Here is a 27,116-nt window from a genome sequence, read left to right as displayed (position 1 = left end):
TACAGCTTTCTTCATCACAAACAACCTCAGGGCTAATTATCATATGAATCACGAACAGCAAAGGATCAGTACTGAGCCCTGCAGAAACTCTCTAAAAATAGTTTTCCAGCCACAAAAAACACCCATCAACTATTACCCTTTGCTTCCTGTCACTGAACCAATTTGCCACTTTCCCTTGGATTCCATGGGCCTTTACTGGCATGTGATACAATCTTATCAAAAGCTTTGCTAAAATCAATATTCTGTAGAGGTTGCAGTAAAAGTCAACCTTTGAAGCCTCAAAATCCCTCCAAAACTGGGAATCGACTTACACACCAAGTGTAAAAGTGAACCACTGGTGTGGGTGGTCACCAATTTTGTTATCCACCACACAGGGTCTGCTCTTTGTAGGCATGTCTTAAACTCCCACACATCACTGCAACCTATATTGCCTGCTTGATCATTTGCACCCAATCGTAAGGTACTGGTAAGTAAAACATCTGTTTATGGAGTGAAAAATTGAGGTGTTGTGGCTGAAAAGGGTTGACTTATATGCTGAATAATTGCAAAAACGTGATTTTTGGGACTGAAAAATCGGGTTGTCTTATACACTGGGTCAATTTATATGCTGTAATCTACAGTAGACTAAATCAAGCACACTACCCTCATTCACAGTCCTTGTTATCACAAAAAATTCAATCAGGTTAGTCAGACATTACTTTCCCTTATCAAATCGATATTGACCTTGATTAATCTGTGCTCCTCTAAATGATGTTTTATATTGTCAGATTTTTTTTCCAATAATTTGCCCACCAAGGTTAGGCCCATGCCTCCACATAGTTACCTTTTTGGTCTCTAATTGGCCTTACTGTTGGTTATCCTCTTGTTCTGTGTGGTTACAAGTTTTCCTTGATTTTACTTGCCAATGTTTTTTCATGCCCTTTCTTTGCTTTCCAGATTTCCATTTATGTTCTGAAGTTGTATATGGTACATATAGTTAATTAATTACAACAGTAACAAGGTCATGAGTTGCAGTGAGCTTTTAAAAGTGGAATTAAAGTAAGGAGATTTAGGGGCCAAGTTTGCAAGAGGTGGGTGGAGCTAAGTAATAGCAATTCGGATTTAACATCTGTATTTTTATGTGTGTATATAAAGACATCTGATGTAATGAAGTGCACTGGGTGCCTGGTAAGGGGTGAATTAAAAGCAGTGAATGTTTATGCTGCGTGAGAGATTACAACTTTCCAGTGACCGGAAACTGGTTATTGTACCGCTTATAAAACTGAATTTAATGATCATGAACGATCTGGGGAAAGATTCTAACCATTGAGCGCTTTGTGAAGTGCCTCTAGAGCGGGCCGACCCCTGAGCAGCAGCCGAGTCCTAGTGTGGAGCCAGCTGACCCTGCAACCAGTGACTAGATCCCAGTATTGTAGAGCGGGCTGACCCTGTAAATTGAGTTCCAGTGTTGTGGAGTGTGTTAACCCTGCAGACTGGGTCCCAGTGTTGTGGGTTTTTGCTGCAGCTAGTGGCCAGGTCCTAGTGCCATGGAGCAATCTGACCCTGCATCCACTGTCCAGGTGCCAGTGCTATGAAGTGGGTTGACCCTGAGCCAGTAACTGGGTCCCAGTGCTGTGCAGCGGGCTGACCCTGCATCCAGTGACCAGGTGTCAGTGCTGTGGAGCAGTCTGATTCTGCAGTCAGTGTCCGGATGCCAGTGCTGTGGAGCAGTCTGATTCTGCAGCCAGTGACTGGGTGGGTGCCAGTGCTGTGCGGCGGGCTGACCTTGCAGCCAGTGGTCGGGTGCCAGAGCGTGTCGTGGGCTTACTCTGTGGCGATTGCTCCAAAGCGGATTGACCGTGCAGCCAGCGGCAGCTCTGCAGCAGTTGGCTCCCAGGCTCGGCCGCGCTTGCGCCACCCAGCTTGTTTACTTCTGGATTCCAATAATTTATTCAACTTAACTTGATGTCAAAACGCCAAGCAGCCAATCAGTGCACCTGATGGCCCCCTCCGGTCACCTCCCTTGTCCCGTGCTAACCAATGGAAAAAGTCACCGGGCAGAATAGTTTGCATAATATTATAGCCGATAACAGTGACCAATCACAAGCTAGAATCCCTTGTCCGTCAAACCATTTGGGCGGGACACGATGTTGGCGAATGATTGGCTGGTGGGAATGTCAATCGAAGGCTGAGCGAATGGGAGCGGCGGTGGTGAGCTGTTAAGTTTAGGTGTGCTCAGTCAGCTGACAGTCGGAGGACGGATTCGCTTGGAGGGGAGAGGAGAGACTGACTTGTTAACTTGGGCCTGTATTGAAACCGAGCTCGGGCTCTGTTCAGTCAGGGCTGTCACAGTTCATAATGCCGTCAGAGAAATCCTTCAAACAGAGGAGGACTTTCGGTAGGTGCCGAGGTCGATTTCCAACAAGTAGTGGGGAGGAAGGCCCCCTGTGCGCGGCGCTGGGTTACGGCCAGTGCCGCGGAGCCCCCCACCGCCTCACAGGCCTTGTAAAGACCGGTCCCTCTGGAGATTTCGGTCTCTGTCCTTGTCGAACGCGGGCGGGGCGGATTCTCTGCAGCTGAAAGCTCCCGGAGCCGTTAGTTTAAACCTAGGCGGGGGTGTTGGGGCTCGAGCTGGGGGGGAGGGAGGAGAGCAGAGCTGTGGGGGGAGGGGGAGGAGAGCAGAGCTGTGGGGGGAGGGGGAGGAGAGCAGAGCTGTGGGGGGAGGGGGAGGAGAGCAGAGCTGTGGGGGGAGGGGGAGGGGAGCAGAGCTGTGCTGGGGGGGGGGTGGAAGAGGGGAGGAGAGCAGAACTGTGGGGGGGGGGAATAGGGGAGGAGAGCAGCTGTGGGGGGGGGAAGAGGGGAGGAGAGCAGAGGTGGGGGGGAAGAGGGGAGGAGAGCAGAGGTGGGGGGGAAGAGGGGAGGAGAGCAGAGGTGGGGGGGAAGAGGGGAGGAGAGCAGAGGTGGGGGGGAAGAAGGGAGGAGAGCAGAGGTGGGGGGGAAGAGGGGAGGAGAGCAGAGGTGGGGGGGAAGAAGGGAGGAGAGCAGAGGTGGGGGGGGAAGAGGGGAGGAGAGCAGAGGTGGGGGGGGAAGAGGGGAGGAGAGCAGAGGTGGGGGGGGAAGAGGGGAGGAGAGCAGAGGTGGGGGGGGAAGAGGGGAGGAGAGCAGAGGTGGGGGGGAAGAGGGGAGGAGAGCAGAGGTGGGGGGGAAGAGGGGAGGAGAGCAGAGCGGGATGGGAAGGGTGAGAGCAGGATTGGAGGGGTAGAGTGGAGTTGGGGGGAGAGCGCAGAGTTGGGGAGGGGGGAAGAGAGCAGAGGGGGCTTTGTTGCCCTTTTAGCATTTTATTTAATGTTGCAACTGAAATGCTTGCCCTTGGTTGCCCAACTTCATTTTTTAAAAACTAAGCGAGAGTATTCCATCTGAGAAAAGGCCACCTGACGTGTCAAGTTCATGCCTGCCTTTTTTTCCTCCAATAATTTATATAGATTTTTCTTTTCCCACCTTTTCTATTATTTTTAAATGTATTTCCATCCATTGTTTTATATCTCCCTTTTAGCCTATTTCACCCCACCCCTCCCCCACTAGGGCTATCTGTACCTTGCTTGTCCTGCTTTCTACCCTTATTGTTTAGATAATATCACCACCTTCAACACCTCTTTGTCCTTTTGTCTATGACATCTTTTGGTTATCTCCATCTATCACTGGCCCTCTATCCAGTTCTACTGGTCTCTCACCCCCCCCGCCCGCCCCCCACCAAACCAGCTTATATTTCACCTCTTTTCTATTCTTACTTAGTTCTGTTGAAGAGTCATACGGACTCAAAATGTTAACTGTGTTCCTCTCTGCAGATGCTGCCAGGCCTGCTGAGTTTTTCCAGGTATTTTTGTTTTTGTCATGCCTGCAATGGCTGTATCCCTATCTCTTACTGATATCTTGAAATTACTGCTATGCAAGGCTGTATTTGAAGTAAACATGTTGCATCATGAAAAATTGTTGCATCGAGTATCTGCTAATGCATGCTTCAACCACATTATTAATTTTATCAAAAAGCTCACAATAGTCAAGATAAAATCAACTTTTCTCCTCATCCCATGGAAGATGGTTTATTACAGCCCTGTTTTCTCATGTATTGTTGACATGTCAATACATTGTGTTTTATCCTAACTCCAGTTTGAATCAAAATTTTTCCTTGCATTGTCCTAGTCTATTTATAATATTTTTGTAATTAATGGAAATTGCAGAAGAGTTTGAGCAGTGGTGTATAGATTAGAGCCTGAATGGTCATTGTTGCTTTGTCCTTTATAAGCAAAGGGTGAAAGGTTATCGAAGTATTTGGGAACATGGTATTGAGATTACATTCCAATCAGCCATGATGTTATTGAATGGTGGAGCAGGCTCGAGGGGCTGAGTGGCCTATTCCTCCTAATTCATATGTTCGTATCCAACTGTAAAGCCACTAGATGCTTCTGAGCAGGAATCAATGGATAGTTAGTGGCTATTGGATTGTAAGAACAGAGAATTAAGCATCTTGAGTCTTGAGATCTGAAGTGGATCTCTGGCAGCTGGTGCAGAAAGAAGTGGATAAGTTTTCTTTTCTGCTGAGAAACATCTTGACATTGACATTTATTGTGAATGTCAATGGTGGGTGATAAGTCGGATTGATAGAGGTTTTTTGCTTGGAAAAAGCTCGGGGGTTTATTGCTTCTGAAGTTTAAAATTTATGGGTAGATTGCTAAAATAAGTGTTTTTGGATGAGTTAAGATTCATTTGCTACTTGGATGTTATATTTGGTCAATTACAGATTTTTAAGGCTTCTTGTGTTTAAAGAAAAGTTGTGCTAAATAATTCGTTTGACATTGCAGGTAGGAAAATCAAATTTTTGAAGATATTTCTACATTAATTTGAGGGGGTATTTGGAGTTTTGGTGATTTGTGTATGTATTTTTATAGCTATTTGATTGGGAAAATTGCCACCTTTATTTTACAACAAGATTATTTCAGACAGTTGAGCTTTTTTTGTGTATTATCGATATAAAAATAACATCTCTTCAGTGCAGTTTTTCGGAATAAATCTCCGACTGATAGAATGGCAGGATTGGATTCCAACGTTTCAAAGCAATAAGCCCAGATGGTGATGAAGAGTCATACAGACTCGAAGCGTTAAATCTGTCTTCCTTTCCACAGATGCTGTCAGACCTGCTGAGTTTTTCCAGCAATTTTTGTTTTTGTTTCAGATTTCCAGCATCCGCAGTATTTTGCTTTTATATTATGGCAATTCTATGATATCTACACACGTAAAACTAATTCTATATCAGTAACTTTCTTTTCACTTGTTCTCCTAGCACATCCATACTTTATTTTACATTATTACCCAGGCCTGATGCAGATTTTGTTCACAACCCACTACTGTTAGGTTGCCTTTTAAAAGTCAGGTGCATCCGAGTTGGACTCAGTTATTATGGGTTCATGTTAGTTAGCGTTCCAGCGTTCACTGCCAAAACTAAGTTTGTTTGAAAGGATTGACTAATTAGGTAAAGGGAGCGCAGTAGATATGTTCTATATGGGCTTCCAAAAAATATTTTTCTCAAAGCTTGTTGAAAAAATTCAAATGTGCTTTTGTAGTAGGAAATGTGGATAGGAAAATTAATTGACTCAGAATACTTGGGGTAAATGGGTGTTGCTCAGATTGGGGAGAGTTCGAAATGATGTTCCCAGTGGGTAGTTCTGGGTTCCACTTTTTATTTCGATTTGTATACACAAATGATTTGGTTTAGGCACAGAGGAGGACAACTTTAAAATTTGACCCAAATTGGTGGTTTGGCAACTGCCAAAGTGGATTCAAGACATCAGGAAGAATGGTATTGGCAGACAGCTGTCGGATGCAATTTAATGTGATGCAAGTGTGAGGTAATGCATTTTGGGAGGAAAAGCAAATGGGAGTATATGCAGTGAAAAATATAAAATCTGGATAAACAGATCCACGGATGCAAATAAATACTTCGTTAAAAGTGAGCACAAGCTGTAAAACCATTGGCGCCAATAGCATTTTTTAAAAATGGGTACAAAAGTAAATATTGAATTTATCTCCAGCATTGATTAAGCCACAAATTGAATAATGTATGCTATTTTGGGTACTTCATTTAAAAAATGTTAAAGTCATAATGCACATTATTGATTTACATGGATGTCGGGGATCAGATCGTGTAGTTAGGAAGAGACGTTAGAGATACTGTGACTATTTCCATTGAAATTGAGGAAATTTGAGGTTTTTAAAATTCATGAGCCATTTTTTCTGTAGTGAATTAGGAAAGATTACTTCCTGTCAATATAAGTTGTGATGTCGATTTAAATTGTGACAGGGGAAAGTTGGACATTTTCTTCACGTAAGCTTTTGTTGGAACGTGCAATACTCTGCAACAGGCAGTGGATGCATCCAAATTCATTGCATTTTAAAGGTTATTGGGTAAATGATTAAAGCAGATGATATGGGGTGTAGGGAAAGCAATGTACAGTAGATTAATTTTGTTGCTCCCGGGAAAATCCATCTCAGACACCAATGGCCAGGTGGCTACTTTTATGTTGTAAATAAATATGGTTTTTTTAATGGATTTTTCTTCATGGGATGAGTTGCTGGCAAGGCCAGCATTTGTTGCCTATCCCTAATTATCCTTGAGGTGGTGATGGTGAGCTGTCGTCTTGAATTGCTGCTGTCTGAGATGTAGGTACACCCGCAGTGATGTTAGGAAGGGAATTCCAAGTTCTTGATCCATTGAAAGCGTGAACAGTGATATACTTCCAAGTTGAATGGTGTGTAGCTTGGAGGGGAACATACAGGGGGTGGTAAAAAAAATTGTAGCTGGTCTGGCAGCATCTGTGGGGGGAGAGAGTTAACGTTTTGAGTCCAGTATTACCCAAAACATCCAATATTACCCAAAATATCCAATATGATCCTTCCTTGGAACTGAAGAGAGCTAGGGATGCGATGGGTTTTATGCTATGGAAAAGGGGAAGGGCAAGAGAAGTCAGGGATAACTTGGAGGAGGTTGGAGTAGATTAAATGCACAAATGTCATCGAACACAAGGCAAAAGGATGGTAATGGTAGTGTTAAAGACACACAGCATTGGTCTAGAGCTTGTGTTAATAGCAGAATAAAGGTCAACACTGCAAGCAAATACAGGAGAACAAGATACAGACTGGCACTTGGGTGGGGTTTGAGGGGGGATAAGATGGAGGAGAGAGTTCATAATCTCAAGTAGTTAAACTTGATGTTGAGTCCAGAAGGCAGCAAAGTGCCTAATCGGAAGATGAGGTGCTGCTCTTCCAGCTTGCTTTGGGCTTCACTGGAGCATTGTATTAGGTCGAGGGTAGAAATGAGAGCAAGACGATTTGAAATGGCAAGTGAATAGAAGGTTGGGGTCATGCTTGCAGACTGAGCAGAGGTGTTTCACAAAGCAATTGCCCAGTCTGCGTTTAGTCTCCCCAATATAGAGGACACTGCATGTAGATTTGGGGAGGCAGTGGTGCAGTGGTATTGTCACTGCACTAGTATTCCAGAGATCCAGGCTAATGCTCAGGGGACGTGGGTTCGAATCCTACCACAGCAGATGGTTGAAATTTGAATTCAGTAAAAATCTGGAATTAAAAGTGTGATGATCACCATGAATCCCTCGTAAAAACCCTTCTGGTTCACTAATGTCCTTTTAGGGAAGGAAATCTGACTGACATGTACTCCAGACCCACAGCAATGCCCTCTGAACAAGGACAATTAGGGATGGGCAATAAATGCTGGCCTGTCCAGTTATGCCTACATGCCATGCCACCTGCTACAATTGAATTAAAAAGAATAAATTGAAAGGAGTACAAGTAAATAGCTGCTTTACTGGAAAGGAGTGTTTGGGACATTGGACAGTGAGGAGAGAGGAAGTAACGGAACAGTGGTTAAACTTCTGTGATTGCAATGAGGAAGGTGCCTTGGGAAGAGGATGAGGTGATAGAGGAGTGGACCAGGACATATTGAAGATCCCTTCAGAATGCTGACAGGGGAGGGAAGAGGAAGATGTGGTGGCATCATGCTGGAGTTGGCGGAATGGCAGAAGATGATCCTTGAATACAGAGTCTGGTGGGGTGGAAAGTGAGGACAAAGGGAACCCTATTGTGGTTCTGGGAGGGGTGAGGGCAGAAGTGTGGGAAATGGTTAGACACGATTGAGGTTCCTGTCAACCACACTGGGGGGGGAATACTCTGCTGCGGAAAAATGAAGACATGGCCGAAGCACCGTAGAGTAGCATTATCAGAACAGATGTGACAGATAAGCTGGGAGAATGGACTGGAGCCCTTTAAGGAAGTAGGGTTTGAGGAGGTGCAGTCGAGGTAGCAGTGGGAGTCGGTGGGCTAGTAATGAATATTGGTAGACAGCCTATCCCCAGAAATGGAGACAGACAAGTATTGGAGTTGGACTATGTGAGAGAGATTGAAATTGGAAGCAAAATTGATTAATTTTTCTAGGTCCGGACGAGAGCACAAAGAAACAATCATCAATGTACTGGGAAAAGAGTTTGTGGGAGGGGGCCTGAGTAGGACTGGAACAAGCAATATTCCAAAGACCCCACAAAAAGAAAGGCATAACTAGGGCCCATGCGGATACCCATAGCCACACCTTTTATTTGAAGGAAATGAGTTGTTAAAAGAGAGATTGTTCAATGAGAGAGCAAGTTCAGCCACGCAGAGCAGGCTAGTGGTGGATGGGAATTGTTTGGGCCTCTGTTTAAGGAAGAAGCAGAGAGCCCTCAGCCTGCCCTGGTAGAGGATAGAGGTGGTGGTGTTCCCATATATTTGTTCTCCTAAGCGGTACAGATCATGGGTTTGGAAGGGGCCATCAAAGAAGCCTTGGTGAGTTGTTGCAGTGCATCTTGTAGATTGTATACATTGCCGCCACTAGTGGAGGGGATGAATACTTAAGGTGATTGATAGGGTGCCAATCAAGTGGGCTTTGTCCTTGATGGTGTGGAGCTGCACTTATCCGGGCAATGGAGAATATTCCATCACACTCCTGACTTGTGCCTTGTAGACGATGGACAGGCTTTGGGAAGCCAGGGTTATTTGCTACAGAATTCCCAGCCTCTGACCTGCTCTTGTAGCCACAGTATTTACATGGCTGGTCCTGTTCAGTTTCTGGTCAATAATAACCTACACTATGTTGAAGGTGGGGGATTCAGCACTGGTAATGTCAGTGAATGTCAAGGTTAGATTCTCTCTTATTGGAGAATTTCATTGCTTGACACTTGTGTGGTCCAAATGTTATTTGCCACTTAGCCCAAACTTGAATGTTATCTAAGTTTTGCTGCATATGGAAATGGACTGCTTCAGTACCTGAGGAATCTCAAATTGTACTGAACATTGTGCAGTCATCAGCAAACATCCCCACATCTGACACATGATGGAAGGAAGGCCATTGAAGCAGCTGAAGACGGTTGGGCTTAAAAACTACCCAGAGGAACTCTTGCAATGATAAAGAAACAGTGATATATGTCTAAGTTGAGATGATATGTTACTTGGAGGGAAATTGGAGATGATGGTGTTTCCATGCAGCCCCTGCCGCCACCTAGGTAGTGGAGGTTGTCTGTGTAGGAGGCCATCTAAAGAAATCATGATGACTTGCTGCAGTGCATCCTGTAGCTACTTGGTGATGGAGAGAATGCATGTTTAAGCTGGTGGGTTAGATGGCAGTCAAAGCTCAGTTGGGTGGTTTGAGCTTTTTGATGTTCCAGCTGCACACCTCCAGACAAGTGGAAGCATTCCATCACACTGCTGACTTATGCCGTGCCATGTGGGGAGAGTTTGTGAAGTCAGAAAGTGAACCACTTGCCACAGAATAATCGCTAATAATTATATTTTTACTCACTGAGCAGTTCTTAAACCTTGGCTTTATGTTTCCAATTTTCTGTTTGATTTACTCGGGTGCGGCACTGAATTCAATACTGATATTTACTAATCTGTGGTTTTTTGATGTTGCAAAGTGAATGGATGTCATTTATACTTTTAGAAAAGTTGTTTTGGCTTTTTTAACAAAAATGGTCATGAAAAGGTGGTTTCCTGGTTGGATCTTTTCTCGTCTTTAAGAGTTGAAGCTTTCAGATTTGGGACATGGAGGTTTAGAAACCTAGATTTACAGCAATGAAGGAGGCTATTCAGCCCATCATGCCCATGGGGGACCTTGTGTTTATTTGTGTACGTAGAGGGAGACTTGTTTGGTGTATGTGCTGCTAACCGTTGCTGTGTATTATGTATTTAAGCCTATTTTTGTGTATTGGGGCTTTTTTTATCAGGCTCTTTTTTTTGCAAGTATTGGGATCTCTAATGGGGGTTGCTTTGCTATGGTAGGTCTAATTTTTTAGTACATTTTTTTTGTGTACGGTGGGTCTTGTTTTAGCCCATTGTGTTTTTTGCATGTCTGTAGGAAATTGCATTATTACAGACGTATCTTTTGGCCACTTTTTGGTTTTGCTCCATGGTATTCCACGGCCAGGTGAATAGAGGAATTGCTGGGGTCTCTTGGAGATCGCCGGACTATTCTGAACTAGAGAACGTTTGGGGATGAGGGCAAGTGATGTTTTATTAATCGCAGTTTGAGGTTTCTGTAGCTTGGTTTTCTAAAATAATTATTATGTTACTTTACAGAGCAGAGAGTGGAAGATGTGCATCTTATTCGAGAACAACATCCCAACAAAATCCCTGTGAGTACTCTTTGGGGAAATTTAAAAGCAAAATGGCTTTTGTGCCAAAAAAGCATTTTTAAGTTATATAATAGTGTACAGTAAAATGGCAATTGAGCATTTGTTTTAACATAGCACATTTATTGGTTCTTTGCGATATAGCATGTCTTTGGTCAGTTTGGCCTAGCAAGTTCTTTGTATAGATTTCACTGAATATACAAATGGATATGCCCAAAAGCGGACACTCGCTAACAGTCCTGTATAACTTGCAATATAATAGACAGAAACTGCACCTTAAAACCACCTGCGCTCTCAACTTACAAACAATGGGCAACCTCCAAGTAAACTAACAAGTAAAAACACCGGACCTTCAGGTAAGTGAGAGGTGGCAAAATGTATAATAGCTTTAATGTAATGGAGATCTGTTTAACCAATTTGCATAATGACCGAGAAACCATTTTATCTCTAGGATTAAAATAAAACTTGCAATATCACAAGGACAGAGGGATTTCTCTGTCACAATGCATGCTGGGTAAAGAGACCTCCATTACACTGGTCAGGTGGGGAAAGCCATGAATCGGGGGTGGGCTGAAATTGAGGGGCTCAAGCTATGGGTAGGGAGGTATGGGGGGTTGGCAGGAAGGAAGGGAAGAAATGGAGTTAATGCTTTCCTGTCGCCACCGCCCCCCAACCTGCTCTTTTCATGAAACCTCTCAATAGTTGTTGGTACAAAACCACAAATGAAGAATCTCAGCTCTACTTAGCTTTTCACAGATACCCTGACGACACTCAGCTCCACATCACAACGACCTCTCTCAACTCCTGCACTGTTGCTAAATTGTCAGACACCTTATTCAATGTCTTCCAATTAAATATGGGGAAGACTGAAGCCATTGTTTTCAGTCTCTGCTCTAAACTCAGTTCCTTAACTACTGACTCCATCTCTCCTTGGCTACTATGTGAGATTAATTCAGTCTGTTCCTAACCTTGGTGTCACATTTGATCCTTAGTTGAGCTTTTGATCTCATATTTGCACCATCTCTCTGTAACGTCGCTCAACTTCACCCTGTCTCAGTTCATCTGCTGCAGAACCCTTCATCTGTGCCTTTGTTACCTCTAGACTCGACTTTCCAACACTCCTGGCTGGTCACCCACAGGATAAACTCAAAGTCATCAAAAACTCTGCTGATCTTGTCATAACTCAGCAAGTGCTGACCTACATTGGCTCCCAGTCAAACAATGTCTTGATTTTAAAATTCTCATCCATGTTTTCCAATCCTTCCATGGGTTTGCTCCTTACTATCTCAGTTACCTCCTCCAACTCCACAATCCCCTGATATACCCATGCTCCTCTAATTCTCACCTGTAATGCATTGCTGATTATAATTGCTGCACCATTGGTGGCCATGCCTTCAATTGTCTAGGCACCAAGCTCTGAAATATCTCCTAACACCTCTCCCCCTCTACCTCACTTGTCTCTTTTAAGACATTTAAAACCTACCTCTTTGACCAAGCTTTTGGTCATTTGACCTAATATGTAACACCTTTTTTATAATGTTTCTGTGAAGTGCCTTGCAAGGTCTCATTATGTTAAAGATGATATATAAATACAAGTTGTTGCTTTGGGACCTTGACTTTTATAAGATAAATCTAGTAACATTTATAAAAATTGTTGGGTTGAATGATCATGTGATCAGACATCCAGGAATACTCCAGTATGTTGTGTACTGATGAATTGGTCACAGCCCTCTTCCCATTCTGCAGCACTTTTAAGCATTAGTACCTGCAGCACATAGAGGGAGGTTGGTGGGGGTGGTGGGAAGGAACACCACAGGAGATATAGCCAGTCCTGAAGTATTTGGCTCATCCAGTTTACTGTGCATATAATAGTTTTGAAAATAAGGTCATGTGCAAATAAAGGACACGATACAAGCTCTTTGGGTGTTCCTAATTTACAGGTTTCATTGATTCTTTCTTACTTTTTAAAAAAAGTAGAAATAAGGTTTATGACAATCTTTTTAATACATTAAAAGCCACACTTAAACAGTTAATGAGCATTCTTGGTGCTAACTTGGTATATTTTTCACTCCACCTATGTAGGACAAATTGTAATTTATTGTATAATTGATAATCCCTTTCATGTGCTTTGCTCCTCCTCCTTCTCTTCCCCCCACACACCCACTCCGCACTGTTGTTCTGTGCTGCCACCTCAAGCTTGAACGTCCCCCTGGATAAGCCCACAGCTACCTTCTGCATGGCTTGGCATTCTATGTAAGATTTGTCTATACATTAATGCTGCCTCCTTGTGAACAGGAACACCCAACTCTTTCATCCTTCCCCATTACCAAACTTGTCATGCTGCTCACTCCATCCACCACAGACTCTGCCAGTAGATCAACACTCACTGCTCCTCTCTACATTTCCTTCTCATTTACCCGTGATCAAGCCCTTATCCACCAAGGCCTCATTATGCACAAATGCATCGACAGGGCCTTGAATGAAATGTGGCCCATAGTTGGTGACACCTTGTCCCTTCCTGAAGGTTTCCAGCCTGTCCATATTTTTCATTACCTGCTCCATCCAAACCACTGGGGTAGTGGTGTGGCTTTTACTATTAAATCACAAATTAATCTCTCCTCGCTTCTCCTGGTGCATTCAGATCCTTTGAGCATCTCTCTTCCCTCCTTTCAAAATCCTTGATATCTACCTGCACCCCGTTCTGAGTTTCTCCTGGTCATATTCTCCTTCAGCTTCAGCACTGATCAGTTCATTTCAGGTGGTTTTCATCTTCATTTGAACTCCTTGCCCTCTCTGATTTCACTGTCTGGCCTAAACTTCTCCCTCCATATAATAACTTCTACCCATATTCATGGCCAACCCTTCAAAGTTGCCATCTCAGTGGCCCCTCTACTTTCATGGTCTAAACGGCCCACATTCCACTCATATCTGTAGTTTCAATGCAAAAAAAACCAAACTCCCACCTGCCTAGATACTGGCCATCCACGTGTCACACCACCTCAACAGCTGTCAATCTGCTCGACTACACTCATCTTTGATATCCTTATGCCCAGTAGAACTCTCCCTCAAGCTCTTGGGATGCACACTTGACCAAATCTGTCAACAGACTTAGCTATCACTATTAGATTTAGTTGGACTACATCAAGCACTCTCAAGGCACACACTCCTCTGTAAAACTGCTCAATCCTGCAGGATCATTCTTGTTAGCATGTATAACCCTTGGCTTCTTCACTCCATCACCATTTCTTTCAAACTCCTATGTTGCCTCTAACGAGTATAGTCACCAGTGTTGCTCTAATTTCTCTTAGCTGTTTGCAGCCTGTTTGTTGCATTGTCCCTCTAAAATTGCCGTTTAACTATACATGTTCACACCTTAAAGGGAGCACTGGTTGTGTACATCCTGTTTGTTTCCTGTGCAATATGTTCTGCATTGTTGTATGACCACTCACCCACGCAGCTAAGAGGGAAAATCAATAGTCACTGATGTTGGGTAGGAAAACATGGTAGTCAATTTATGCACCAGATACATGACCAGTTCATTTTTTTTGTAATTTTGTTTGAGGAATTAATTTTTGGCAGGAAAACTCTCCTTTGTCTAATGCAGTGGAATCTTTAACATGCATCTGAGAAGGAAGAGTGGGCATCAAGTCTGATCGCACTGACAGTATGTATGACAGTGTAGTGCTGCATTTTTGCCACGCTGGTGTGTTAGCCTAGATTATATGCTCAGATCTCTTAAGGTAAGGTGGGGAAGAGCACCTCTTTTGACTAGGTGCTTTACAGCCTTCTGGACTCAGAAATACAATCATTTTATATCTCAATCTCTGCCTCCATTTTGTTTCTTCCTTGCTGGTTTTGGTTTTTCTCTTCTCTTTTTGCTTTCATTTGCAGTTGTTCATGGCTCTGCCATTAATGCATCTCTCTCTACATCTTTTGTTTCTTTTCTTGTCCCTACCCCACATCCTCCCTTTGTTCTTTTTATCCACCCTTCCCCTTTCACTTGGTTAAAACCTATCGCATCTATCATGATGAAAGGCCATCAGTGAAATGTTAACTCTTTGTCTTGCTACAGATGCTGCCAGGTCTGTTCAGTATTTTCTGTTTTTAATCTCTAAAGTGGGGCTTGCATTCATGATATTCTAATTTGGAGGCAAGAGTACTACCACTGAGCCAAAACAGACATAGACTGAACCATATGATACTTTGCTTTCCATTTTTCAGGTCATAATTGAAAGGTACAAGGGAGAAAAACAATTGCCTGTTTTGGACAAGACCAAATTTCTTGTCCCTGACCATGTAAACATGAGTGAACTGATCAAAATCATAAGGTAAACTTTTAATTTTAATTCATGTTTGAGAAATAAATTGCTGCTTTGTCCTTCACAAGTGTTGGAATATTCTGTTCTATGATTTTGTGTACAATGGTAACAATTTTTAATCAACAAAAATTTGATTATTTGGGCTGTGATAATTTGAGCTCATGCCCATTGCTTTCAAGTCACTATACGTCTCTTAGTAACTGATATTTGAAGCCACGTTACCTGGGGGCCATGAGCTGTTTTACTGCATGCCACTTTGCTCAAGAAATGGTGATGAATAACTTTGTTAAAATACGCCAAGATTTAATCCAAGTTTGTTTTTATTAGTTCCTTCAAAGGGTGGGAATTTATTTTAATGTAAAGTACAAATTGAGGTCATTAAGCTTTTGCTCTTCAAAGTGATCATTGCTTAAATAGATTGACCAAAAACACTGCTGAATCAACAAAATGTTTTTGTGCTGAAATGGTGCTCGTTCTGCTTGAGTCACCAAACCAAAAGTTACTGAGAAATAAGAATCAAGTATTTATTTGCTTAATATATTGACACAGGTGCACATCTAAATTCCAGGGGGATTGGGCACAAGTTGGCGAGAGTTTAAGGCTTGGGAAGACTCAAGTATGTGAAAAGGTCTGACTGAAATTTTCCCAGCTAAAACCATGCTGCTGAGCAGATAGCTCTAGTAAGCTTCCTGCTGATTGTCCACTCAATCACACTGCTCATGAACACATTGGTTTGCCATTAAGATAGCAAAACATTCCAAAGTGTTTCACAGGAGCATCATCAAACAAAATTTGAACCACATAAGGAGATATTAGAATAGCTTGTCAAAGAGGAGGAGAAAGGGAATTATGGAGGGAGTTCCAGAGCGTGAGGTCTAGTCAATGATGGAGCAATTTACAGCTGGAGTATACCAGAGGCTAGAATTAGAGGAGCGTAGAGACCCGTGGAGTTGTCGAGTTGGAGACCTTGGAGACCACAATTGCCTCCTTAGTCACCAGGGCTTTATCTGCCTCTAGAATTGGAACAAGGGGCTGTTTACATTTACCTGTTTAAAAAGTGGCTTGTGACCTATTAACATTCATTAAGTTCATATCTGATTTTATACTTAGTCAAAAATGTAGACAAAGTGGGGAAAAAATCAGTGTATAAATTTCCTACTTATTAAGGCTAAATACCATACCCAACTTCTGATTATATATCCTATTAACACATTGTTTTGTACTTAAGAACTATCATTTCATGCTAGAACTACCAAAATATTTTATACATACAAGAGCGGAAGTTTTGTAAAAAAAAAATTAAATAAAAGGTTGTAGAAATGATTAGATGAGTTGGAGATTAAGTAGTTTACAAGACTGTCCTTGAAAAGTAAGGATATACAATGCAGACTTCAATTTGTTTTCTTTGTCAAATAATAGTTAGTACTAAAACAAATTGTAAATGGGAATGAAAGAATGGAATGAAATCCCATTGTAAGCAATATGTGAAGAATCGAGTAACTTATTTCTATTTTAAATATGCTTGTTTTACTAATAACATCATGGAAGTACAGAAAATTTTAAAAACCCTTCAGAAATGGAGCAAGCACATTAATTTTACATTTTCCCTTTTGTACTTACCCATCACTTGGGGAGTTGAGCTTAAATGGTATGTTGGTGGGATATTTATCATGCAATGTATTGTAGCCAAATTGTCCACATGAGTGCTTTTTAACAGGAGGGGGAGATCTGGCTTACTTAAGCAGCCCAAACTGATTGAATCCACTAACTCCACACAAACCTCCTGACTTGTATGGTTTAATACAATACCAGACAGTGTCGCCTTGTCTGCTTTACAACTTGAAGTTACTGTTGGAACTTGCTGTAAGGAGATCATTTGATTATCAAGACTGACTCATGGCATTTATAAAGTTTAGGCAAACAATGGGCTGAAACTTCTGACTAGCATCGGAAAGTGCTGGCCTGCAGAAATTAGAAGAAATAAATGCACGCTTACCTGGTTTTGAAAATTGCATTGCCACTTCTGTTGTTGGAGCTGCTTGGGGCCTGTATCAAAAGAATCCTTGCAGGCCTGGGATTGGATGTCAGGAGGTCGGGGATGTCCGGAGGGGAGGTGGAGGGTCGGGGTTCGAGGTTGGGTCGGGAGGTTGGTTTGTCAGAAATGGGTGAGTCCCATGGGGTCGGTCTGGGCCTTTACAATAGTTACCCAGAAGTTTAAAGAGATTTTAACTTGTCTAACTTTTTCTGGTAACTATTGATGTAGCCCTGGCGGAACCATCAAAGTTTGCAATTTAAATTGCATTTTTGGATGGTTCCCAGTGCAGCGCAATTGTCCAGAGGAAGTTAGCACTTCTGGGCAATTGCTGTGCAGATCCTTACCTGGGAACTTGCCAGAGGGATTCCCCGGCGCACCTTTTGGGTACTCCCCAAACCCAGCACTGGGGAGCGTGGAAGCTACGGGCCTATATTTTTGCTGATGCACAAGTGTTAATATTGTGTTCTGATATGTTTGAAGGAGGAGAAATTACCAAATGAATAAATTTATTAATTTCTGAAATCTGCTTTCTGGTATGTGCTTGACAGGAGGCGTCTGCAGCTAAATTCAAACCAGGCCTTTTTCCTGTTGGTGAATGGGCACAGCATGGTCAGTGTTTCTACACCCATATCTGAAGTTTACGAACGTGAGAAGGATGACGATGGTTTTCTCTACATGGTCTATGCGTCCCAGGAAACCTTTGGAATGGACACTGCACTGTAACCATAATCCTGGTTTGGAATAGCTCCCTCGAAGTTCCTGTAGTGCCCCTGCCATAATGCATTGCAAAAGAAAAGGTGGTTTTTCCAGCTCAGCCAGGAATTAGAAGAGGTGATGCATAAAATTATTTGGGTATAAAAGTTGATAGTGTAACTGCAGTCCTTTTGCTTGTTAGGTTCTCAAAATTGAATACTATATTCTTGTAAATGCTAGCTGCAGCAATTTTAAGCCAAATCCCAATCGTGTTCAGAGATCATCAGGTATCTTGTATTGACTACAAACTTTTAACTAAATTTAAGTAACTTTTTTTAAAAGCAATATTGACCAAGCAGTGCGTTTTGTTTTGAGTGAGATTATCAAGAATTACATTTAAAAATAAACCCTACTTAATTCCTATTTTAAAATGCCATTCTTGGAGAGCTATTATGGCTAATTTTCATAAAATGGCTGTATTTCTAACTTTTATCAGTCACCTATATGACCACCTGCATTAAGTCTTTGCCATGAAATTTAAATGGGTGTGAAAATACTGCAAGGAGTAATATGCATCCACCAACAATGTGAGACAGGAGAGCCATTCTTTGTGAACGAGCTGCTAAGCGGGGCATCCAGGATTTAATTAGCAAGTTCTAAAATGGGAAAGGCTTATCGCTCTGTTTCAGTATCTTAATTTGTGTTCAGAAAATACCACAATGTAAATGATCTCTCAACATGTTTCTTCATTTATTATCCCCAATCCAGGTCAATTTTAAAAATGCCCTTTTTCATATGAACAGCCATTTGTTTCCTTTCAAATTGATTTCTAATGAGCTGTTTTACAAATGTATCTAATCTCGAGCTATCCCTGCTATTGCTCATATTTACTAATTATTGAGAAATTACAGGCTATTTGGAAAATGCATATTCAAAATATATCTAGAACGTGCTTCTTGTGAAACTGAGAAAAGTATCAGAATAAAAAGTTTTGAAAAACCTGTTCCGAGAATGCATCATAGATGCACTCTAGTCTGCAGAAGTATACATACAAATCTTAAAATGCTATACTGTTTTGTGTAAGACCTTCATATCCTCATTTGGACTTTCTGTTCACCTGTAATGAAATTAATCCTACATTTTAATTTTCATGTGTACTTGTTCTCAAGCTACTGCTTGCTTAATTTTATTGCTGTATGCCAGTATTTCTATTGGACCATGAATTTGGAATTACCCCTTTTGAAGTGCTTAGTATCCAGAATAATTAGGCATGCAGATTGTAAGTTCAAATACCAGTCATAACTTCCTTTAATTTTTCATTTGTACATCTAAAGGTTGTCTTCTGTTTTGTTTGCTGACGTTAAGTACTTTTAACTGTTCTCTTTACTATAAAATGTACTTAAAACTTATTCTGAAGTCTTGGAGTGCCAGTGGGGCAGGACGTTTAAGAATATGAAACTGAATAAGCTTGTTTGACTTGTCATGCATACCTTTTGTTAATGTTATTAATGAAGATAGCCTCTTCCCTGATGTTCTGCTTTTGCTGCATACATTAAATGCCAGAAGGGGTAATAATTACAGATAATGCTTTATAGCATCCTCAGATTACCATACTGTAAAGCATTATAGGCACTGAGCCAGTAAAGGGGTTAATAACATTAAACTTTAAGGGTAATGTTATTGCCTGGAACTGTTGTACTTTTTTAGTTGTAAAATTAGCTACTGCTGGCACTGTCAACATCTGGTGGGGCATCAGCTGCATTCTGGAATTCTTGATGTAATACTGCAGATTTATTCGACCAACTCTAATAGGTTTGATGAATATGCAGTATTTTATATCAGAACGTGGAACTGTTACTAAACCACATTCCAAAATCTGTTGTAAAACAGAAGCCATGTATTAATGAGAATTATTAATGGCCAATGAAGCCATGATGTTACTAGGAAATTGGTGCCAGATATTTCCATTGTCACCAGTATTTCACTTAGCATCTCCTCTGTACATTTCGTTCTGATTGTAACATAAAGTCATTGAAACCAGAATGCAACAAAAGTCCAAAAATGTTCAACGGTGCCTTTTAAGTTTTTAATTGTCATTTTAATTTTTTACTTTCGCATTAATTCTGGAAATACTTGTCATTCAAGATTTCACTAATGTATATTCTTGAGCACACAAGGATTTGTGTTTTGTAATTTAGAACTTTTTTTTAAATTGTATTACTTTGGATCTGCTGTTGATGAACCTGAACTGACGACTTGTAAATATACTGTATATGATACTGTTTTGAGATGTGTGCCTGTATGGAAAGATGCATTTGCCCTTTTCAAAATAAATAAGAAAGGTATGGAATCTTGTTTTTTTTTTCAGCTGTACATGTAAACTGTATACAAAGCAAAACCTGATGTTCATCTGTAACTATCTGCAGTTAGGTAAGAGTGATCATAACAATTTCATGTTCAGTTTGAGAAATTTGGGTTTGACACTAGTGTCTTAAATTTATGAAGACAGTTGACTAAAATAGAATGGGGCAAATTGGTTCAAAGGTAAGACGGTAGAGAAACAGTGACACATTTAAGGAGATATTTCATAACTCTCAAAGAGGACTTTATAAGAAGGATGCACTATCTGTGGCTAACTAAGGAAGTTGAGGCTGGTATCAAATTGAAAGAAAAGATCTACAATGCTGTAAAGATTGGTAGGCCAGAAGATTGGGAAAATTTGGAAACCTGCAAATGATTACTTGAGGGAGAAATTGGAATTTGAGAGGAAACTAGCAAAAAATCTAAAAGCAGTAAAAGTTTTAAGTATGGAAAAAGGTAGCAAGAGTGAGCACTGATCCTTTAGAGAGTGAGATTAGGGAATTAATGGAAAACAAGGAAATGGCAGAGGCTTTGGACAAGTATTTTCTAATCTTCGAGGAAGAAGATAACCGTCTCAAGAATAGCAGAAAAGAATGGATGATGGGGAGTGGCTGCATTGGTTGTGATCTTCCAGAATTCCCTAGATTCTGGAAAAATTCCAGCAGTTTGGAAATCTACAAATGTCACACCACTATTCAAGGAAGAAAGGAAACAAATCAGGAAACTATAGGCCAGTTAGCCTAAGATATGTCATTGTGAAAATGCTAGAAGTCATTATTAAAGAGATAGTAGGACCTTTAAAAATACTATCAGGTGTAGTCAACATGGTTTTGTGAAAGGGAAATGGTGTTTGACAAATTTATTCAAATTCTTTGAGGATGTAACAAGCAGGGTGGATGAAGAGGAACCTCTAGATGTGTATTTGGATTTCCAAAAGAAATTCTAGAAGGTATTACATAGGTTACTGCCGATGATAAGGGCCTGCTGTGTTGAGGATGATATATTAGCACAGAAGATTGACTAACCAACATGAAACATCTGGATAATTGTCATTTGCAGGTAGGCAAACTAAGTAGCAGTGTGCCGCAGGTATCAGTGCTAGGGCCTCAACTATTTACAATCTATACTTGTGACTTGGATGAGGGGACTGAATGGCTTGTAGCCAAATTTGCTGATGATACAAAGATAGGCAGGAAAGCAAGTTGTGAGGAGGATACAGACTATGCAAAGGTATGTTGATAGGATAAATGAGTGGTCAAAAAATTAGTAGATGGAGAGAATAATGTGGGAAAATGTAAGGTTGTTGACTGACAAAGAATAGGTAGCAAAATATTTTAAATGGAGGGAGACTGCAGAATGTTGCAGTATAGGAGGGATCTAGGTGCCTTTGTACATGAATCACAAAGTTAGCATGCAGGTGCAGCAAGTAATTAGGAAAGTGAAGGGGGATGTTGGCCTTTAATGCAAGGGGGTGGGGGTAAAAATGGAAAGTCTTGCTACAACCATACAGCGCATTGGTGAGACTGCACCTGGAGCATTGTGTACAGTTTTACTTCCTTGAGAAAGGTTATATTTGCATTGGAAGCAGTTCAGAGAAAACTCCAGACCAATTCCTGGGATGAAAGGATTGCCTTATGAGGAAAGATTGGGCCTACACTCACCGAAGTCTAGAAGAATGAGAAGTGATCTAATTGAAACTTTTACGATTCTGAGGCAACTTGATGGTAGATGCTGAGAGTATGTTTTCTCTAGTGGAAGAATCTAGAACTGGGAGCAGAGTTTCAAAATAAGGGGTCTCCCATTTAAGACGGAGTTGAGGAATTACTTCTCTAAGGATCGTTAGTCTTTGCAGTTCTCTTCCCCAGAAATCAGTGAAGACTGGGTCATTAAATATACTCAAGGTGGAGTTGGACAGATTTTTGATTGGCAAAGGAGTCGAGGGTTATGGGTACTAGGCAGGAAAGTGGAGTTGAGGCTGCAATCAGACCAGCTGTGATATTGAATGGTGGAGCAAGCTCAATGGGCCATATGGCCTACGCCCATTTCTTATGATATTTAACAAATATTAATTGCAATACCATTTTTATTGCAACTAAGTAAATCCTTAATTTGTTAAATTTCGAAGTGGTTTAAAAAACTATTCAAATTTCAACATAACACAAAAATTGCCATAATTGCATTGATGGGGCACTATCCCTTTGATTTGCCCTTGATTTTTGTGTGGATCACCATGCTTTTTATTGGAAGTTTTTAAGATCAAAGGCTCTCCCACACACTTTGACTGAATGGAGACAATTATAATGTTCATTCTGTTGAATTGTTCGGACACCAATTTTTAAAAATATTGGTCAAAGCTTAACCAGCAACTGTTATTAGGTTCCAAGATTCAAATCCTGTATAAAATGTGTCTACTCTTGCAGAACTTTCAAAATGTGGATAAAAACAAAAAAAAACTGTGGATGCTGGAAATCCAAAACAAAAACAGAATTACCTGGAAAAACTCAGCAGGTCTGGCAACATCGGCGGAGAAGAAAAGAGTTGACGTTTCGAGTCCTCATGACCCTTCGACAGAACTTGAGTGAATCCAGCAAAGAGTTGAAATATAAGCTGGTTTAAGGTGTGTGGGGGGGGGGGGGCGGTGGGGGGTGGGGAGGTGTGGTTGTAGGGATAAACAAGCAGTGATAGAAGCAGATCATCAAAAGATGTCACAAACAACAGAACAAACGTCCTCCCAGAAACATGATAGGGTCCCCCTTGTCCTCACATCACCCCACCAGCCTCCGCATTCAAAGGATCATCCTCTGCCATTTCCGCCAACTCCAGCATGATGCCACCACCAAACACATCTTCCCTTCACCCCGTCGTTGGCATTCCGTAGGGATCGTTCCCTCTGGGACACCCTGGTCCACTCCTCCATCACCCCCTACTCCTCAACCCCCTCCTATGGCGCCACCCCATGCCCACACAAAAGATGCAACACCTGCCCCTTCACTTCCTCTCTCCTCACCGTCGAAGGGCCCAAACACACCTTTCGAGTGAAGCAGCATTTCACTTGCATTTCCCACAACTTAGTCTACTGCATTTGTTGCTCCCAATGTGGTCTTCTCTGCATTGGAGAGACCAAACGTAAACTGGGCAACCGCTTTGCAGAACACTTGCGGTCTGTCCGCAAGAATGACTCAAACCTCCCTGTCGCTTGCCATTTTAACACTCCACCCTGCTCTCTTGCCCACATGTCTGTCCTTGGCTTGCTGCATTGTTCCAGTGAAGCCCAACGCAAACTGGAGGAACAACACCTCATCTTCCGACTAGGCACTTTACAGCCTTCCGGACTGAATATTGAATTCAACAACTTCAGGTCTTGAGCTACCTCCTCCATCCCCACACCCTTTCTGTTTCCCCCTTTTGTTTTTTTTCCAATAAATTATATAGATTTTTCTTCTCCCACCTATTTCCATTATTTTAAAATATTTTTAAATCTTTTATGCTCCCCCCACCCCCACTAGAGCTATACCTTGAGTGCCCTACCATCCATTCTTAATTAGCACATTCGTTTAGATAATATCACCAACTTTAACACCTATGTGTTTTTTTGTTCTGTTGTTTGTGACATCTTTTGATGATCTGCTTCTATCACTGCTTGTTTGTCCCTACAACCACACCAACCCCCTCCACTTCTCTCGCTCTCTCTCTCCCTACCCACACCCCCCCACCACCACACACACCTTAAACCAGCTTATATTTCAACTCTTTCTTGGACTCACTCAAGTTCTGTCGAAGGGTCATGAGGACTCGAAACATCAACTCTTTTCTTCTCCGCCGATGCTGCCAGACCCGCTGAGTTTTTCCGGGTAATTCTGTTTTTGTTTTCAAAATGTGGAACTTGTTTGACCCATATCAGTAACATTGAACTTTAGTGCTATGTTCATTGGAAGGCACTCCTGGTTGTTAAATTAATGAATTTTGATGCATTCTGGTACAGACGTCTCTGGCCTGTTTTGAAATAGAAATATCCTTCCATTCAAATTAGATGAAAGAATTGAGCTTCAACAGAAAATATTGAAGGGTTTCCCAGACTGACTTAATTAGGATTCTTTAATCCTTAGGGTGAAGACTGACATAATGAGTGAATCCCTGAATAGATAATGTTAGAGTTTATAGTCATTGAAATCCCCAAATGCAGGAATCTTTTTCTCCACGGATTATTAGAATGTGGAATATTTTTCATGATGCAAGGCAGAAACCATGACATTTAAAAGGAAATAAATATTTATAAAGGAAGCATGTAAAAAATGCAGGAAAATAGGATTAGAGCAGATAGCTGCAGTTGAACAACTAGCAGCAACAGCAGAGCTGTAATCAGTCAAATGACTGCCTGTACTGTAATCTTCCATTTCAGGATTATTTGACAACGCTACATCCTTGAGTAGAAAGTAATCCACTGCATATTACAATACACTTGCCATTTTTGCATTTTTCCTATCACATTTTCTGTGTTCACAGATGGACAGTAGTTTCCATGAGCAAATAGCCTCTTAAACTGAAAACTGTGTATAAGGTAGTGTGCTAACATTTAACAATTATCCGCAAGCCATTTAATGTGGTGATCTGCATAGAGACTGATAACTTTTAGAAGGATATTAAAATTTCTGATGGCTGACTGGCAGAATCACAAGACTAGATTTCAAATTTTAAGACACGTACTCTAATGAACAGCCTAAAAGTAACATCGCTGAAACACTTAGTAGGCAACCTATACTCTAAAATACAGAAAAGATCCCCCATTTAACTTCTAAAATGACAAAATACCCTCCATTGTACTTTCCTTTGTCCTTTAAGTGGCCACTTGATTCTCCAGGAACCAGTGCAAAGCTATTCTCAGCTGCCGATGGCTTGCTTCCTTTTTCCTTTTCCAGTTGGATAACTTCTAATCCCCAAACTGATTTTCACAGTGAGGTTTACCTTGGCGAACCCTCCCTCTATCCAAGGATGGGTGAATCTTCCAGCCTCGTTTAACTCCTCACAAACTTGGTCTCATCTATCTGAGTTTGAGCTTCCACCTGCATTCTGTGTGGTGAACAATAGAGATTGGCCACCTCTATCTTTAATCCCTGGTCCGTTTCAAATTCTTGCAGACTAACCTGTCTGTGAAGTTCAAGCATATCTTACGAAAACTGTGTAAGCCAATACTACAATGGCTTGCTACGGACTTTTCCTCTCTTAAAGCCCCTGTACATGGCAATGTGAATCACATGGGCCTTGTGTCTAGATAGAAATGCTAATTAACTCCTCTTTAGACTCTCAACTCCATTCTACCTTGAAATTGAAGAGCTTAAAGTATAACCTTTTACCAAAATCTGACATTCCTGACATCATCCTGTGACTTGGAGGCTAACAGTCTATTCACCTTTAGCTCAGCTGCGGTGGTCATTGTTTGTAGGTGTGACAATCTCACACCACCTTCCCAGGAAGATAACCTGCCCCTCCCCCCAGTTTAACTTCTAACAACTGAGCCACTTATGCTTCTTGTCAGGCAAAATTCAGAACAGGTCACATGTTCCCCCTCATTCCTCCATTTTACCCTAAATTAAAGAGACAGTCTAAAAACATCATGATCTTACAAACTTCATAGTTGTAATAATTGATTATTAGAGAAGATCATGAAATAGGAGCAGCAGTAGTCTATTTGGGCCCTCAAGCCTGCTCTGCTGTTCAATAAGATCATGGCTGATCTGATTGTGGCCTTAACTCCACTTTCCTACTGGGCCTGCATAACCCTTGTTTCCATTGTAGGTCAAAAATATATGGGATGTTATGTTCTCTCATCAGTTAAGGTGGAAAACGCCACATTGCTTCCTTGTAAACACATAAATGTGTTTGTCAGAAAAGCTGTAAATTTCCATTGAATTTGGCTTTAAACACATAATTCAGAGGGAATTAATTTATTCTCTTCACTGCCAAAATCTGTGTTGGCATCTGTAGATTAAGGGAATTATTTTATCAGTTCTGCATTCCCACATACTTAATCCCCAACTGCCAGTTTATAATTGAGATTAAAAACAGAAAATGCTGAAAAAACTCATCAGGTCTGACAACATCTGTGGAGAGAGAAACACAATTAACATTGCAAGTCTATGATTTCTTCAGAGCTAAAGAGAAATAGAAATGAAACAAAAACAAAAATACCTGGAAAAACTCAGCAGGTCTGACAGCATCTGTGGAGAGGAACACAGTTGATGTTTCGAGTCTATATGACTCTTCAACAGAACTAAGGAAATAGTTTCCTTAGTTCTGATGAAGAGTCATACGGACTCGAAACGTCAACTGTGTTCCTCTCTGCAGTTGCTGTCAGACCTGCTGAGTTTCTCCAGGTATTTTTGTTTTTGTTTCAGATTTCCAGCATCAGCAGTATTTTGCTTTTATCTTAGAAAAGTAGAAATGAGATGGAAATATAACTGTTGGAGGCAGGGGGATCCATAAATTCCATCTAATTTCCACTTTTTAGCTCTGAAGAAGAGTGATACAGACTCGTAACATTAACTCTGTTTTTCTCTCCACAGATGCTGTCAGACCTGCTGAGTTTTTCCAGCATTTTTTGTTTTTATTTCAGATTTCCAGCATCTGCAGTGTTTTGCTTTTTTTTAATTCTTGAAATTGTTGGATAGTTTCCCCTTTAGTATTAGGTATTCTAAAACCTGCATTAGGAAAGAACTTTTTTTATTTGTCATGCCACATAGAATACTACAGCAGAGAAGGAGGCCATTCATCCCAGAGTCTCTTCCCAATAGTCCACTGCCCTGCTCTTTCCTCCTTGCACCCTTCTCCCAAGTATTTATATATTGTATAAAGGAGAATTTCTGTACAAAAATTATAAATGAAAAGGTTGCAGTAGGCAATGCTGTTTTCATAATGTTAAAATTATATCCTAGCCCTGGATTATGTTCAAATCCTCCACCTGTATAAATAATTTTTAAAAATAATCCTTTATGATGCTAAATGAGA

General features: G+C 41.3%; 1 protein-coding gene across 1 annotated transcript; it reads left to right on the top strand.

Annotated features, from left to right (window-relative positions):
• The first annotated feature begins 2,203 nt into the window (after window positions 1–2,203).
• map1lc3b (microtubule-associated protein 1 light chain 3 beta) lies at window positions 2,204–20,103 on the top strand. Its single transcript, XM_041191329.1, has 4 exons — window positions 2,204–2,377; window positions 10,654–10,709; window positions 14,928–15,034; window positions 17,609–20,103. The coding sequence occupies exons 1-4, from the start codon at window positions 2,338–2,340 to the stop codon at window positions 17,781–17,783; spliced, it is 378 nt and encodes a 125-aa protein (XP_041047263.1). The 5' UTR covers window positions 2,204–2,337; the 3' UTR covers window positions 17,784–20,103.
• The last annotated feature ends 7,013 nt before the right edge of the window (window positions 20,104–27,116 follow it).

The sequence above is a fragment of the Carcharodon carcharias genome, chromosome 7 (assembly GCF_017639515.1).
Source record: "Carcharodon carcharias isolate sCarCar2 chromosome 7, sCarCar2.pri, whole genome shotgun sequence".
Classification (NCBI taxonomy): domain Eukaryota; kingdom Metazoa; phylum Chordata; class Chondrichthyes; order Lamniformes; family Lamnidae; genus Carcharodon; species Carcharodon carcharias.
This window is presented reverse-complemented; position numbering and strand designations above follow the sequence as displayed.

What these genes read in the sequence shown, in the direction of transcription:
- map1lc3b (XM_041191329.1), top strand. Translation starts at nt 2,338, where the DNA reads ATGCCGTCAGAGAAATCCTTCAAACAGAGGAGGACTTTCG. An exon ending in CAAACAGAGGAGGACTTTCG is followed by an intron (nt 2,378 to 10,653) that starts GTAGGTGCCGAG and finishes GTTACTTTACAG; the next exon opens with AGCAGAGAGTGGAAGATGTG. An exon ending in GAACTGATCAAAATCATAAG is followed by an intron (nt 15,035 to 17,608) that starts GTAAACTTTTAA and finishes TGTGCTTGACAG; the next exon opens with GAGGCGTCTGCAGCTAAATT.